General features: G+C 49.8%; 3 protein-coding genes across 4 annotated transcripts; 1 reads left to right on the top strand and 2 right to left on the bottom strand.

The window, feature by feature from the left end:
- Positions 1-1,439: 1,439 nt before the first annotated feature.
- LOC121344423 (dynein light chain 1, cytoplasmic) lies at positions 1,440-4,607 on the bottom strand. Its single transcript, XM_041420367.1, has 3 exons — positions 4,455-4,607; positions 3,810-3,947; positions 1,440-2,049 (listed from the first exon to the last, which is right to left on the bottom strand). Exons 2-3 carry the CDS (start codon positions 3,939-3,941, stop codon positions 1,912-1,914), a joined length of 270 nt encoding a protein of 89 aa, XP_041276301.1. The 5' UTR covers positions 3,942-3,947; positions 4,455-4,607; the 3' UTR covers positions 1,440-1,911.
- On the bottom strand, positions 1,440-14,205 carry LOC121344422 (dynein light chain 1, cytoplasmic-like). 2 transcript variants are annotated; one of them, XM_041420365.1, is made up of 4 exons: positions 13,947-14,200; positions 13,327-13,464; positions 12,077-12,217; positions 1,440-1,908 (listed from the first exon to the last, which is right to left on the bottom strand). In XM_041420365.1, exons 1-3 carry the CDS (start codon positions 14,118-14,120, stop codon positions 12,080-12,082), a joined length of 450 nt encoding a protein of 149 aa, XP_041276299.1. In that variant the 5' UTR covers positions 14,121-14,200; the 3' UTR covers positions 1,440-1,908; positions 12,077-12,079. The 2 variants fall into 2 exon arrangements, with proteins under 2 accessions (XP_041276299.1, XP_041276298.1); XM_041420364.1 differs by lacking the exon at positions 1,440-1,908 and having other exon boundaries at positions 11,835-12,217; positions 13,947-14,205.
- Positions 6,649-11,700, top strand: COQ5 (coenzyme Q5, methyltransferase). Its single transcript, XM_041420363.1, has 7 exons — positions 6,649-6,830; positions 7,188-7,337; positions 7,823-8,047; positions 8,751-8,857; positions 10,466-10,554; positions 10,870-10,981; positions 11,098-11,700. The coding sequence occupies exons 1-7, from the start codon at positions 6,683-6,685 to the stop codon at positions 11,197-11,199; spliced, it is 933 nt and encodes a 310-aa protein (XP_041276297.1). The 5' UTR covers positions 6,649-6,682; the 3' UTR covers positions 11,200-11,700.
- Positions 14,206-14,742: the final 537 nt, after the last annotated feature.

Here is a 14,742-nt window from a genome sequence, read left to right as displayed (position 1 = left end):
TCATTGGTCAGGCGCGGGCCGATGGGCGGGGCGTTCGCCAGCCCGGCGTGCCGCGCGCCCGCTCCCATTCCCATGGCGACGGGAACGCCGCTGCGGCCCCGGTAAACCGGGGGCACCAGGGAGAGCGGCTGCGGCTTCTCTCTGCCTGAAACAATTGTAATGCTGTGGACGCTCTAGTGAGCAGGGAGGGGATCGACTAAAAGCCTCCCGCTGCTCCTGAAAGCACCGTTTGCTGAACAAGAGCCTGGGTCGTTCTATTGGTCTGGCTGGCCATTACCTGGTCAAGGAGCTTTGAGCCCGCACTGGGAAGAGTTTCTGAGTTTTTTCTCAGTACGACAGCAGCTATCAGCGGAGTCTGGGGTTACTGGAAATACGCAGAGGACACTGGGCTTATCTTAAAGGCTCCACATATTTTCCTTCCCTGCAGTACGTCACCAGGAGTGGGACATGGGACAGACAGATGGCTTCGACCCAGGCCAAGGGCTACGGTAGCTATTTGTCCCTGACAGAGCGCAGGCCTGGCTAACCACTGTGCTCCTTGGTGACTTACGTATTTAGCTCAGCATTCAAGTAGTCTGGATTTTGGAGATTTCTTTGAGGTGACACCAGGCCCCAGGAAAAGACCAAAGTATCACATGATCACAGTATTTCATTTTTCCAACTGTTCCCCCTTCATGTCTGGTGTGGATAGTGTTCCATGAAAGGCTACTGCAATCAATCATTTATCCTCTTTGTAATGACCATGATTTTTCTTTCAACTTCCCATTTCTCCACAGCCCAATCGGGCCCTGCAGAAGTTGCTGCTCCATTTCTTTAGCATGTGTGTATCCTCTACCACAGCTGCCTGATCATACATGGCTCTTTGTTTCAACCAGTGAAGAGGGTTTGTTTGCAGGAGCAAGCCCCTGGCAGGCCCATCTTCCAAGCAGCCCCTCAGCTATTGTCATTGCCAGCGTGCCCTCGGTGCCACCATCGGCAGGGTGTGCCGGGCAGGGGCCGAGCAGCAGGAGCAGGGGCAGGGGCCGGGCAGGGGCCGAGCAGCAGGAGCAGGGGCAGGGGCCGGGGCCGAGCAGCAGGAGCAGGGGCAGGGGCCGGGGCCGAGCAGCAGGAGCAGGGGCAGGGGCAGGGCAGGGGCCGAGCAGCAGCTGCTCACACGCGGGCTCAGTTAAGCCCCGCCACCCACAGGCACACAAGCACCGCCCCGGGCTCCCGCTCCTCGAGCAGCCGCTGTCCTTTGCTGCCAGGCCCGCAGGGGCGGCCCCGCTCCCTGCCCGGTACCGAGTCTCCCACATCCCGATGGAGGCCAGGCCTGTGGGCTGCAGTGGGAGCACTGCAGGCCGCACACAGAGCCCCCCACACCCCTCAGGCTGCACTCCCCCACGGCCCCAGCCATCCACCACCACCACAACATACAAATCGGCCAGAAATAACAACCTGGCTGGGGTAGAACTTGGCTTTTATTCTCCAGTACACTTCACCAGAGACAGCAGAAAAAAGAAACAACTCAGGTTTTGGGACAGCACATCCAGCAAAAATAGAGGGGGGAAATTATTTTATAAAAGTAAAATGAAAATAATAAGAGAAGTCTGGAACATAAAGAGCTAAACACACTGTCAGTACTTGCATAGCACTAGCAGTAATCAGGAAATACAGTAGATGGCTATAAAACTTGCAAAAAGCAAAACTGCTCCAACAGCTCTAGTAGCAAAGGAGGAGCCTTCTGGAAAAAAATAAATACAAGGAAGACTTTTTTGGTACTTTTCCTTTTTATATCCACGATGTAATGTCATCTGTTACAACATAATCCCTGCCATTGCCCTTGAAGATCAAGGCCTGTGTCCTCAGGAAGGCTGCAGTTACTGGTCAGAGAGTCCTGTAACTGGACGCAAGTTTCAGTAACAGTCCATGGTTCTAACCAGACTTGAAAAGAAGAATAGCGACTTGGCCGAGGTAGAAGTAGATGAAGTGCTTGGTCTCATGAGTCACGTAGCTGCCAAAATTCCTTCCCACGATGCAGTGCCAAGTGGGATTGTATTTCTTGTCAAACTCCTGCAAAACAGATCACTACAAATTAAGAACTCATCTAATAGTTATTCACCTTCTGAGCAAGGCAATCAGAGGAAGAACAGATGCTCTTTAAGCACGAGGATTATTTTATTTACATCTTATTGTTTACCTGCTGCTTGGTCAGACACACAAAAACCCCACAGTGCTTCCTAACTGAGCAGCAGTAAGTTTAAAACTTTACTTTTGTTGAAGGAAAGTAATCTTCTATTCCCCCATAATTTATAACATGATTGAATCCACAATTCTCATATAAAAGATAATTAGTTTCATACCCACAGGGACAAAGCCATAATTTAGATTTCATTGTTTATGAGCAGCAAAGTTACTAAACAGAAAATTCTCTGTCACATGCTCTGTAACAACAGTATGATCAATAAATCTAAGCAGTTGTGCTTTACATATTTTCAAACTAATCCTCTATAAATTCCCAGTAGTTGCAACAAAGGATATCTGAAAAGTACTAAACCTCTTTTCAACTTTCATAGGTGATTTTCTGGAGAAAAAAAACCTTTCAGTACTCTGGTCATAGCAAACAAGTATTTATTTAGCAGAAGCAATCATTCTGCATGGATGAATTACTTTTCATGTTAGAGAAGCTCCTCCACCCCAAGTATCCCAAATTTTCAAGTCACCTCCACCCCAGGTATCCTGGAGCAGAGCCCCAGGCTTTGAGTGGTACAGCAGCAGAACAGCTCCAGCTGGGTGCCTTCAGAAGGACCCCGGACAAAGAAACTGCCAGGCAATTACACCCTCCCAGTCTCAGTTCCCACCCTTCACAGTTCTGACAAATAACATTAGGGTCTGGGGTCTTCTTGTTCTTTATTGTTTTTTTTCATTGTCTCTGGACAGTCTTTTTTATGTCATGTTATGATTTCTGCTGACAGTTATAACTTCCTTATTTTCCAGCTTGAACCAGCTCTTGAGGCCCTTTTTCAGAGTGTCAGAAAAAAGTTAACATATCTATGTGAAAATTCACAGCTTGTGGCCTAAACCCTTATCAAACTTAGCCCCTCATGCCAAGCAGTTAACTCCAGACAGTTTCAGTCCAATCGGCCTCAACATTTCAACAGCTCTTCCACTCAGATCGCTTTAACTTCTACTGACGCACTTTGATTTCTCCGTTCTCCTGAGCTGACGAAGCAGGAAATATAATCTGAACTAGATCTTTCTCATGTATTGTTAATCCTACATAAAGGATGACACAGATATTGCAAATAACAGATAACCAGTGCCACCAATATTTTTTCTTTTTTGCTTATATCACTATGTAGTGAGAGGTGTGATTACAGAGAATTGCAGAAAACTACTTTTCCCCTGCTATTTTTGATCCAGCTGGCAAGAATTGTAAAGAGATCCTTAAGATTAAGTTAAATACAAACGAAACCAAGAACAAGCTACCTCTCAGAGGCAAACCACAGGAGAGCTCAATAGAGTCCCTGTGTTTTGTACCAGCTCATCAGTCACAGGGACAGTCAGGTGCCACTCTGTCCTCACGTGGACAACAGACAGTGGCAAAAAAGGCCGTAAGCAGAAAGCACTGCAAGAAAAAAGCAGCACCCAGAAAGGGCCCGTAAAGGGTGGGTAAAGGAACACATGGACATCAGCCTAAAGAGAAAGTCCAACCTGATTACCTAGCATCTCTAGAACTTGTTTTTCTAGCACTACTTGCCTAACAGCATTCTCCCCAATTGATTTTTCATGTGCACAGAGAAATCACGAGAACATTACAAGCCAACATTTACCTTCTTTATGTGAGCAGCAATGTCCTTCTCGATGTTGTACTTCTCTAAAGCTTGAGTTGCACATTCCACAGCATCTTGCTGCATCTCTTCTGACATGTCCGCATTTTTGATCACTGCCTTTCGATCACTCATGATTGCCTGCTTGGAGGAAAGAAGAAGGAAATTCAAAGTTGCAGGAGCACCTGCCATCACCACCTGCTGCCAAGCAGCCGCGCAGGCACCGCCGGGCGCGGCCCCGGGCACGGCCCGAGCAGCGGCGGCTCCAGCGCCGGCTCACGCTCAGCAGCCGCTCCCCGGCCGCGGCCACACAAGCACCGCCGCCCTCCCGGCCCTCCCCGGCCCCGCTCCCGCCCGGCAGCTCCGCGAGAGAGCGCGGCCGCTCCATCGCCCGGCCCGACGGCCCTTCCCTCCCCCGAGCGAGGCGGAGAAAGCCCGGCACGCGCGGCCCAGGGCTCGGAGGCCCGCGCGGCTGCAGGGTGCCGCCGGCAGCTGCCGGCGATGCGGGAACACCGGAGGCGGCGGCCGGGGAAGAGCCCCGGCACGGGGGGCTGCCCAGTCCCAGACTTCCCGAGCCGGACCCGGACCCAGCCCCTCTGGGCAGCTGCCCCTGACCAATGCTCAAGGCCGGCAAGGCCTTGCCCTCACCGTCGAGCGGGCGGTGCGGATGCAGAGCCGGTGACGGTGCGGGACGGCGCGGAGCGATGCACGCACTCGGCTCCGCCGCCGCGGCTGTTTAACCGACCCGCGCGCGCCGCCGGCGCCTCCGAGCGCCCCCAGCCCCGCCCCCTCAGCACGGGCCGTCAGCCATTGGTCACCGCTACTATCACCCCGAGATCTTATTGGCCCCGATCCGGCGCTCTTGCAGGGTTTTGCCGCAGCAATTTCTTTCAGCCCGGCATGCCTTGCGGCCGTTCCCATGGCGACCGGCGCCGCGGTGATGCGCAGCGGGCACGGCCCTGAGGCGGCCCCGGGCCCGCCGGCCCAGCCGGCCCAGGCAGGACTGGTGCCTCTCACGCCGTGAGCAGCCCTTCCCCGTCGCTTTAGTTTTTTTCTTCACGGCTGAGCTGCTTGAACGCAGGAAGGAAGAAGGGGAAGGAATAACCCCGAGCGCCGGTGCAGGTTGGGCACTGACCGGCTGTAAAGAGGCTCTGTGGAGATGGAACTTGGGGTTCTCACGGACAACAAACTGTTGTCCCTGATCCAGGAGTGTGCCTTGGGGCCAAGAAAGCCAATGGAGTCCTGGGGAGCATTAGGAAGAGCATTGCCAGCAGGTCAGGGAGGCGATCCTGCCCCCCTGCTCAGCCCTGCTGAGGCACATCTGGAAATCTGGAGTGCTGTGTCCGGCTCGGGGCTCCCAGGACGGGACACGGAGCTCCCGCAGCGGGGCCGGGGGAGGGCAGCACGGGTGACTAAGGGACCAGAGTGTCTCTCCTGTGAGGAAGGCTGAGGAAGCTGGGCCTGTTCAGCCTCAAGAAAAGACAGCTGACGGGGAATCTCGTTAATGTGTATAATTATCTAAAGGGTGAGTGTCAGAGGATGGACCAGGGTCTTCTCAGTGGTGCTGAGAAGTAGCACAAGAGGCAGACAACAGGCAGAAACTGATGCACAGGAAGTTCCACCTGAGTGAGAAGGAAAATTTCTTCACTGTGCAGGTGACTGTGCTCTGGAACAGGTTGCCCAGAGAGGTTGTGGAGTCTCCCTCAGTGGAGATATTCCAGAAGCATTTGGACGCAGTCCTGTGCCATTGCTCTGGGATGACCCTGCAGGAGCAGGAAGGTTGGACCCTATGACCCACAGTGGTCCCTTCCAGCTTGACCCATTCAGTGACTCCGTGAGTGCAGCTGGTCACTGGTGTCCATGCCGTGTCTGTCCCTGCTGAGGGACTCTCCCAGTCACTGCTGGGGTGGGCAAAGATCATCTGTCACTATAGCTCAGGCTGAGAAAAATACCCAGCAAAACCAAATATGATGCTTTGGAGGGCATCCTACTGCAAAGAGCATAGAGTTTAAAAAATATTATATGAGGAAAATAGGAGAAAATCGTGCTGTGGTCTGATGATGGTGCTAAAAGTCCCAATATGGCAGGAAGGTCCGGGGTGAGGGAGCCCAGCTCATGCCCTGGGAATGCAGTCCCTGGGCTGATTTTATATAGCATGATGTCATCTCTCCTGAGAATGGGTTAAGTAACTTCTTTGTATCTACAAAGCTGGCAGAACTCCTGCATGTTCAAGTAACATGATAAGGAGGATGGGTTTTGGGGAAGAAAAAAAAAAAAAGAAAGAAAGAAAAAAAAGAGAAAGGTTTCTAAGTGTTGTAATGCTCCTAACCGGAATCAAGGCATCTTTCACTCCTTCTTGTAATTCATCAGAACCACAAACCCTCCCTCCCGTTCCCCACGAGGCTTCACTTAAGTGATGGAAATCGCAAAATTAGAAATCTAGAGAAAACTAAATAAAATAAAGTTGAAGAAAACTATTTGCAAAAATACTCAAGTCCACCGTGAGGGTTGTGTTTGGTTTGGGTTTTTGGGATTTTTTCCCCGTCACGTTTGTCCTCGCAGCACAGGTTCCGTCGCGCCGCGGAGCAGCGGTGGCACCGGGGGGTTCGGTGACCGCGTCCGGGAGAAACGGCGCCCCTTGGGCTTGCGCTCCGGGTGGAGCGGGCACCGGGCGGAGGAGGCCCCCGGGTGTGTCCCGGTGGAGCGGGCACCGGGCGGAGCGCGGCTCCCAGGTCCGTCCCGGGTGGAGCGGCACCGGGCGGAGCGCGGCCCCCGGGTCTGTCCCGGTGGAGAGGGCACCGGGCGGAGGCGGCCCCCGGGCCCGTGCCGGTGGAGCGGGCACCGGCGGAGGCGGCCCCGCCCCGGCGCTGCCGAAGATGGCGGCGGTGCGGCTGTGGCGGGGCCGCTGCCGGGCGCTGCTGTCCCGGCCCGCCGGAGCTCTGCGGGCGCGGCGCGGCTTGGCCGCGGGGCCGGAGATGCACTTCGGCTTCCAGACCGTGACGGAGGAGGAGAGGAGGGAGAAAAGTGAGGGCGGCGGCGGGAGCGGGCGGGCCGGGCCCGGAGCCGAGCTGCGCTCCCGGCAGCCGGTGATCGTTCTCCAGAGTGCTGGGACTGGGCCCGTGTTTGAGGCGCCAGCGGCAGTCTCGGTGAATAATATCGCTGCTACTTCCCTCGGCTCGGGAAGGCTGTGTTTCTGCAGAGACCCTTGTCAGGCAACAGGCTCAGCAGATTCCATTTTATTTATTTTTAATGAGTTTTCCTGTGGTATTTTTCAGCTCCACATAGTGGACAGACCTCCACAGGGCAATAAAGGGCTCGTTTTACTTAGACATAAGCATTTTTAAGTAAATTTCATCTCATTCCCATGTCCTTTCTTTGCAGTTTATCAGGTCTTTGAAACTGTGGCCAAGAAATACGATGTAATGAATGATTCAATGACTCTAGGAATTCATCGGGTGTGGAAGGATATCCTCATGCATAAAATGAACCCTTGCCCAGGAACACTCCTCCTTGATGTTGCTGGGGGAACAGGTAAATAATTTTGTTGAGTTCCACATGACAGTGCCACACTGTTTTTCAGCTGTTTGAGTCTGCTCAGAGTTACATTTCCTCCTGGGTTTTTTTTCTCACCCTTAGCTCCCTATCTTTAAAACTAGTGAAGCATCTACTTGACTTTCCCAGAGAAGGGTTGAGAACTGATATCTTTGTGTTTTGTAATATCTTGCTTTAAGGGTCTGAAAGTGTTACAGTCCTGCCATGATATGTTATGGGAAACTGTGTAAATTTGTAGAAGGTAAATTCAAGGACTTTGATTTTAGTAAGTTCCCTTTTATCTATATACATGTCCACACACACTCTTTCTGTGTCTATTACAGTATGTTTGAGGGGGTGTTTTTTTAAATATATATGACTAAAAAGAAATAGTAAGTCAGTTGGATGTTCAAAGGCTTATGTTTCAACTTCCTGGAGTCAGAAAATGTTCCAAAATGTGTATCTTTCCTTTGATACAACTGCAGGTGACATTGCCTTTCGATTCATTAATTATGTTCGCTCTGTACGACAATGCCAGCTCCAGAGGAAGCTCAAACACCATCAGAATTTGTCATGGCAGGAAATTTTTGAGAGTTACCAGAAGGACAAAATTAACTCACTAGGGGATTCCCAAGTGGTGGTCTGTGACATCAACAGAGAAATGTTAAAAGTTGGGAAGCAGAAAGCACAGCATCTTGGCTACTCTGAAGGTAAATAATGCATTGTACTGTGGCAGTAACATTCCTGATAGCAAGAAATTGTAAGGGACAGAGGTTTTTTTGCAGTTTCCCTGTGTACATTCAGGAAGAGTGGGAGCTGTGCATGGGGAAAAGGAGCACGAGTTGCACAGTCACTGATTGTGCATTTTGTCTGCTTGCCAATAACCCAAAGACAGACATTGTCTTGATCCTTTGGGGACTAGGAAGCAACACAACTGCAAGTGCATCACATACTGATAGTGCTGATGGAAGGAGTGTGGCTTTTCATGTTCCTCAGCCTGTGGGAGCTTTCTAGCAAAATGTGGTAGTGTTCTGGCCATTATTGCATGGCAAGATGTTAGTAATTGTCCATAGCTACACTTCGAGCAGAAATTCTCTTTTTACAACTTTGCCACAAACAAATGGCAGCCAACAGTGCTTTCCACTATGATGCAAGTTTTGGGTAAAATCTTTGTGGCATTTACACACTGTGTGTATGTGCAGAATGGTGTTTTGGCTGATCTACAAAATGAGTTACTCTGTCTTGAAAGATTGATGAGTAGAGGCCAAGGTGTCTTTCTTCTAACAAAACTGCAAAATGGAAACATTTGTTTTCAGTATAACTTTAAAAATAATCAATTCCTTCTAGAATAGCTAAGTTCTAGCCTTTCTGGAGCAGTCTGAGCTCAGTTCTATGACTTGTCTTTCACTACAGGCTTGTCCTGGGTACTTGGGAATGCTGAAGAGTTGCCCTTTGATGATGATAAGTTTGATGTTTACACAATTGCCTTTGGAATCCGAAATGTAACTCGTATTGATTTGGTAAGTTACTACACTGTATCCTGACATGGGGTCCTACAAAGGAAGCAAAGTAGGAGCTTCTTTGGAAAAAGGAAGATCCTAGTCTACTCCTGCAGCATTTAAAATAAGTGACATGTAGTATGCAACTTGTGTGAATAGAAAATGCAATTAAGTGCCCCACCTTTGTCATAAAAAGATAGATTTATACCAGTTGCACCCAATCCTTCCCGCTTGGCAAGCCACACAATCTCAGGTTCCTAAGGCAAAGGGCTGCATGCTACAGCCATTCCCCACCTTTTCCTGACCTATGGCATGGATGGATCTACACATGCACAGGGCAGTCAGTCTGCATATCTCAATCTTCCTGCAGCACCTGACTATATCCCACCAGCAGTGAGTCCAATGCTTCCTGTCCCCTTTTGCTTCCCTGCCTGAGTCAGCAGAACTGCCAGAGCAGAGTGGGAAGGAGGCTGCTGCCCCCACTGCTGTTGAACCAGCCTGTTCAGCCCACTTCTGCTGAGTGTCTTTACACTGGCTGGAGGCTGAGCTCCCTATAAAGAACAAGTATGATTTTAATTAGGATAAATAGTACTCTTTGTTCTGAACTATCTCTGTCCTTTGAGAAGGACTGGCTGTTGTGGGGGTGACACCTGTCTGGAGGCACTCGTTGTCTGTTTTGGAGGAGTGTGTTACAACCGTGGCAGAGCTCCTGTGGAAGGTGAAGCATTTGGATCCAAACCACCTTGAACCATATGCCTTTGAACTTAATGTGCATGTGGCTTTTCCTGGTGCTTTGTCTGCACCCCTCCAGAGCACAGGCTCTTTGCCTTCATGCATACAGCAGTCTGGTAGCAGAGCTCCCTGGAGACCTGATACAAAACACACCCAAGCTGCCAACTCTTTTGCAGAGCTCCTGTGTAGTGTTGATATTTTATCCCATAGGAACAGGACAGTTGAAGTCGAGCAGATGTACAACCTTCAGAAGTTCTGGAATACAACTCTGCTCTTGTATGAAAGAACATACAGTTTTAAACAGGATTTTGTCTAGATTCTTGTTAGGTATTCTATTTTGATGCAGGATGGAATTTTCGAAGTAGCCAAAGATTTTCTTCTTCTTCTTCCTCTTTTCTTCCTGTTCTTACACATTGCTCATCCGAAACCCAGTATCATTCCTTCTTTGAACCTTTGGGTGTGCCTCACAGTAAAATCTTTTGATTGAAAAAAAAATTATCGTGCCTGTTTTTGATTTTCAGTTTCTTGTAGCTGAGTCACCTTCTTCCTTTTGTGTTTGGTCTGTAATTATAAGAGCTCTGCCAACAAACTTTCATCAACCACGAGTAGGGAAAGAAAAGAAAATTGCAAACCCGACATCACAGTTTTGACACAAAGCCTTGTAAAAATCTATTTATGTAACAGCAAGAGTATTTGTGCTTTGGGTTTGTGGCACATTTGGGGTTTTTTTTATTATATACTTGTCTTGGGATGCTTCTCTACAGTAAATATTGCAGATTGCCAGTCAGTTCCTCTTCATTCCCCTCAGTTCATCACAGTTGCATGATAACATCACATGGCATGATTATAGGCAGGTGCTGTTCTACAGAAGCAAACATCACATCTGCTTTGTCTCAGGCACTTCAGGAGGCCTATCGTGTGCTGAAACCAGGAGGAAGATTTCTCTGCCTTGAATTTAGTCATGTCAGCAACCCTCTTCTTTCCAGGTAGGAACATGGTGATGCTTTATGCCATGTCACAAGGCTCTCTTGTTTGTACTCAGAATAAGAGGTGCAGACACTTTGAGACCACATCTTGGTGCACTTTTAAAGTCAGCTACAGCTGACATAGCCTGGTGGCATAGAGACCAGCTCGTGTTGGAGGGGGTTTAAATTTGTTTCTGTCAATCTGCACTTTGAGACCACATCTTGGTGCACTTTTAAAGTCAGCTACAGACTGCATAGCCTGGTGGCATAGAGACCAGCTCGTGTTGGAGGGAATTTAAATTTATGTTAATCTATATTTACCATCTCTCTGTGCAGGCTCTATGATCTCTACAGTTTCCAGGTTATCCCTGTCCTGGGTGAGGTTATTGCTGGTGACTGGAGGTCTTACCAGTATCTTGTGGAGAGCATCCGACAGTTCCCCCCTCAGGTAAGGCAGGATTTCCCCAAATTCACTAACAGACAAAACACAATTCCAGCATCATCTTGTGGCCAGCTGGCTTGCTGGCCTTCAGGTTGTTAATACTTATGGCACTTATTTTTCAGGAGGAGCTGAAGGCCATGATAGAAGATGCAGGCTTTTTCAAAGTGGATTATGAGAATTTGAACTTTGGCATTGTTGCCATTCACTCAGGTTTCAAACTGTGAGTCTGGGTAGCAGAACACCCAAAGTGTAATTTTCATGAGGGATATGAAAGCTGTAGAATTTTAACAGTATCAAAAGGAGTTCTGAGAAGTTGTGCAGCAGATACTTTCTCAGCAGCTGGGCTCAGAAGAACAGAAGTTACCTCCCCCCACCAAGAAACCTGTGGAGTGACTCCAGTGGTGTTTCTTACACTTGCATTTCCTCCAAGTGCAGTGTAAAGGATGTGGCCAAAACTGAGCAATGCTGACAAGCAAAGCAAGTTGGCAGTGGGTGTGGATAAAGAAATAGACTGATTAGTCTCCAAATAAGATGCCTTTCTTTTTTTTACTAAGCTTTAAAGGAGGATATTATACTTGTGAGAAGTAACTTGGATTTATGAAGTAGTGATGGACTTATATGAAGCTGTTATTATCTTTGTCATGTGGAGTTTAAGGATTTTTTCCCATGACTCCTTCTTTCAAAGGCAAATGGAAGGCTTGTGAAATAAAAGGGCTCTGCATCAACTTTTTTCCACTTAAATCAGTCTTGTAAGAAAGTTTCCTAAGAAAGGATGGATTTGGGGTGTGGGAATCAAGGTGGGGATGTTCATCCTTCATTCACATGGCAATAAAGAGGGTAATTCAAGAGGGCAAAGGGATAAACTTCTTCCAACAGTTTTATTAGCAAAGAAGCCATCTTTTGAAAGAAAATAAATACAAGGAAGACATTTCTGCTTTTCTATATAGCCACAATGAAAATACCAGCCGCTAGAGCAAAATCCCTGACCATTAACAACACAATACAAGACCTGAAGATCAAGATGTGTTTCCCCAGGAAGGCTGAAGGTGGGAATCAGTGTGCAGTCCTGTCCCCAGGTGCAAGTTTCAGTAACAGTCCATGGTTCTAACCAGACTTGAAAAGAAGAATAGCGACTTGGCCGAGGTAGAAGTAGATGAAGTGCTTGGTCTCATGAGTCACGTAGCTGCCAAAGTTCCTTCCCACGATGCAGTGCCACGTGGGATTGTATTTCTTGTCAAATTCCTACAGAACAGAGGATTAGAAAGTCAGCATTTTCATGGTAATTATACTAATATTGTCTAACAGTTGGGGAGGCTTTTTTGGCAATGATTTGTCACTTGATAACAAGTATCACTTTTGGAAGAAGGCAATTAAGGAGCAGCATATGCTCTTAAGCACAAGGATCATCTGTCACTTTATAACTCATCTGCTGCTTAGTCATACCAAAAAAAAAAAAAAGTGCTTCCAAGCAGAGCAGGAATACGCTTAAAACATATGTTTGGGGAGGGAACTTTTCCCCTACAGTCATGACATGATCTCAAACCATAATTTCTAAGAATTTTTCTGCTTGTTCTGAATCTCTAATGAAACTGGTATTGTTCTGTATTAGCTTCTGTTTCTGAAGCTAATGGACTTCATTAGTTTTTTTTTTTTTTTTCAATAAGGATGCTGAAAAGACACTTGATGGAAAATTCTCTGCCATATCTCTGACACCTGGTCATGAGATGATGATGTGACACACTGCTGTCAGGAGCCTACTACAAATAAACTCCTGTGTACAGGTCTTCAGTGAGCAAACCTATGCAGTCAGTGGATTTATACTGCAGTACCTAACAGCTGTCAGCTGGAGAGAATTTTGTGAGGACATGGAAGTTTCTGTTCTGCTCAACCAAACCCTTCAGCTCCTTGCAGCTCAGTCGGGCTCTCAGTAGGAGTCAAGAGAGAAAATGTGACAAAATGTAATCTATGAACCATCTGTTCAGCATTAGCATGAACAGCTTGTCTTACATGTGTTGAGAAAGGCAAAAAACCAAACCCACTTATTACATGGTCGGCAAAGCACCACTCTTTAAATAGGCTGCACAGAGCCCGTGTCTGGTACCAGCTCATCAGTCACAGGGACAGGCAGCTGCCACTCTGCTCAGCTGGACAATGGGACAGTGGCAGAAGAGGTAAGAAGAGTAAGCAGAAGGACCTAGAAAGGCCCACGTAAAGGGTGGAGAACAGAACAGAAAGAGAGAAAGTCTAACTTGATTATCTGGTGCCTCTAGAACTCGTTTCTCTAGAGCTACTTGCCTAGCAGCGTTCTCCCCAATTGATTTTTCATGAGCACATTACAAGCCAACATTTACCTTCTTTATGTGAGCAGCGATGTCCTTCTCGATGTTGTACTTCTCTAAAGCTTGAGTTGCACATTCCACAGCATCTTGCTGCATCTCTTCTGACATGTCCGCATTTTTGATCACTGCCTTTCGATCACTCATGATTGCCTGCTTGGAGGAAAGAAGAAGGAAATTCAAAGTTGCAGGAGCACCTGCCATCACCACCTGCTGCCAAGCAGCCGCGCAGGCACCGCCGGGCGCGGCCCCGGGCACGGCCCGAGCAGCGGCGGCTCCAGCGCCGGCTCACGCTCAGCAGCCGCTCCCCGGCCGCGGCCACACAAGCACCGCCGCCCTCCCGGCCCTCCCCGGCCCCGCTCCCGCCCGGCAGCTCCGCGAGAGAGCGCGGCCGCTCCATCGCCCGGCCCGACGGCCCTTCCCTCCCCCGAGCGAGGCGGAGAAAGCCCGGCACGCGCGGCCCAGGGCTCGGAGGCCCGCGCGGCTGCAGGGTGCCGCCGGCAGCTGCCGGCGATGCGGGAACACCGGAGGCGGCGGCCGGGGAAGAGCCCCGGCACGGGGGAGCCGCCGGGACACGCGGGGTCCCCGGTACCGGGATGCTGAGTCTCCGGAGCCGCCCGTGCCCCGTCCCTCACCGAGCACCAGCGCTGCGGGACCGGCGCGCTGCAGAGCGGACAGCGCTGCGCTCTGGTCCGTGCGCGCCTCGCAGCACCTCTGCCCCGCCCCCTGCGCGCCGGCCGCCCCCATTGGTCAAAGGCACCGCCTCCCGGGCGCCTATTGGCCAGCCCTGCCGGTCGCCGAACGCCCATTGGCTGCGGCGCGGCGCCCGGCCGGGTTTTACTGCAGCGTTGTCTTGCGGCCCGGGATGCCCCGCGCCGCGTCCGTTCCCATGGCGACCGGCGGGCTGCGGGGCGGTAACGGGAGAACAGGGAGCATGTTTCGGGATGGTCACGTACATTTGGGCTCTGTATGGAAAGCTTCCAGTCCTGACTCCCGTGCTACTGGTCTGCTGTGCCAGAGGAGGTTTAGGATGGATATGGGGAGGAATGTCTTCGCAGAACTGGTGATTAGACAATGGAAGGGATTAGACAATGCCCAAGGGAAGTGGTGGCGTCTCTGTCCCTGGAGGTGTTTAAGGAAAGACTGGACATGGCACTGAGTGCCGTGGTCTGTTGGCATGCTGGTGTTCGGTCACCGACTGGACTCGATGATCTCAGAGGTCTTTTCTAATCTAATTCTGTGATTCTGTGTGGCATCATCAGGTGATCCCGGATAAAAAACTTGTTCCTTAAAGTATGCCCGGTCTCCAAGGCATTGTAATGTGTCCACCAGCTTCTGTAACACACCTTTCCATAGTTGATATGTGGGCCCCAAAAGCCATTTTATTACTCGCCCCAGCCGGGACCACAGAGATGCTGAGTTTAACCAATA

The sequence above is a fragment of the Onychostruthus taczanowskii genome, unplaced genomic scaffold, assembly GCF_017590055.1.
Source record: "Onychostruthus taczanowskii isolate IOZ18803 unplaced genomic scaffold, ASM1759005v1 scaffold64, whole genome shotgun sequence".
Lineage (NCBI taxonomy): Eukaryota > Metazoa > Chordata > Aves > Passeriformes > Passeridae > Onychostruthus > Onychostruthus taczanowskii.
The sequence above is the reverse complement of the archived record's forward strand: the minus strand, read 5'-3'. Positions and strand labels throughout refer to the sequence as shown.

Coding starts and splice junctions, on each gene's coding strand:
- LOC121344423 (XM_041420367.1), bottom strand. CDS start 3,941: ATGAGTGATCGAAAGGCAGTGATCAAAAATGCGGACATGTCAGAAGAG. Junction 2,050..3,809: donor TTGCTGCTCACATAAAGAAG/GTAAATGTTGGC, acceptor TCTGTTTTGCAG/GAGTTTGACAAGAAATACAA.
- LOC121344422 (XM_041420364.1), bottom strand. CDS start 14,120: ATGGGCGTTCGGCGACCGGCAGGGCTGGCCAATAGGCGCCCGGGAGGC. Junction 13,465..13,946: donor TCCCGCAGCGCTGGTGCTCG/GTGAGGGACGGG, acceptor TCCTCCAAGCAG/GCAATCATGAGTGATCGAAA. Junction 12,218..13,326: donor TCGCTGCTCACATAAAGAAG/GTAAATGTTGGC, acceptor TCTGTTCTGTAG/GAATTTGACAAGAAATACAA.
- COQ5 (XM_041420363.1), top strand. CDS start 6,683: ATGGCGGCGGTGCGGCTGTGGCGGGGCCGCTGCCGGGCGCTGCTGTCC. Junction 10,555..10,869: donor AGCAACCCTCTTCTTTCCAG/GTAGGAACATGG, acceptor CTCTCTGTGCAG/GCTCTATGATCTCTACAGTT. Junction 10,982..11,097: donor TCCGACAGTTCCCCCCTCAG/GTAAGGCAGGAT, acceptor CTTATTTTTCAG/GAGGAGCTGAAGGCCATGAT.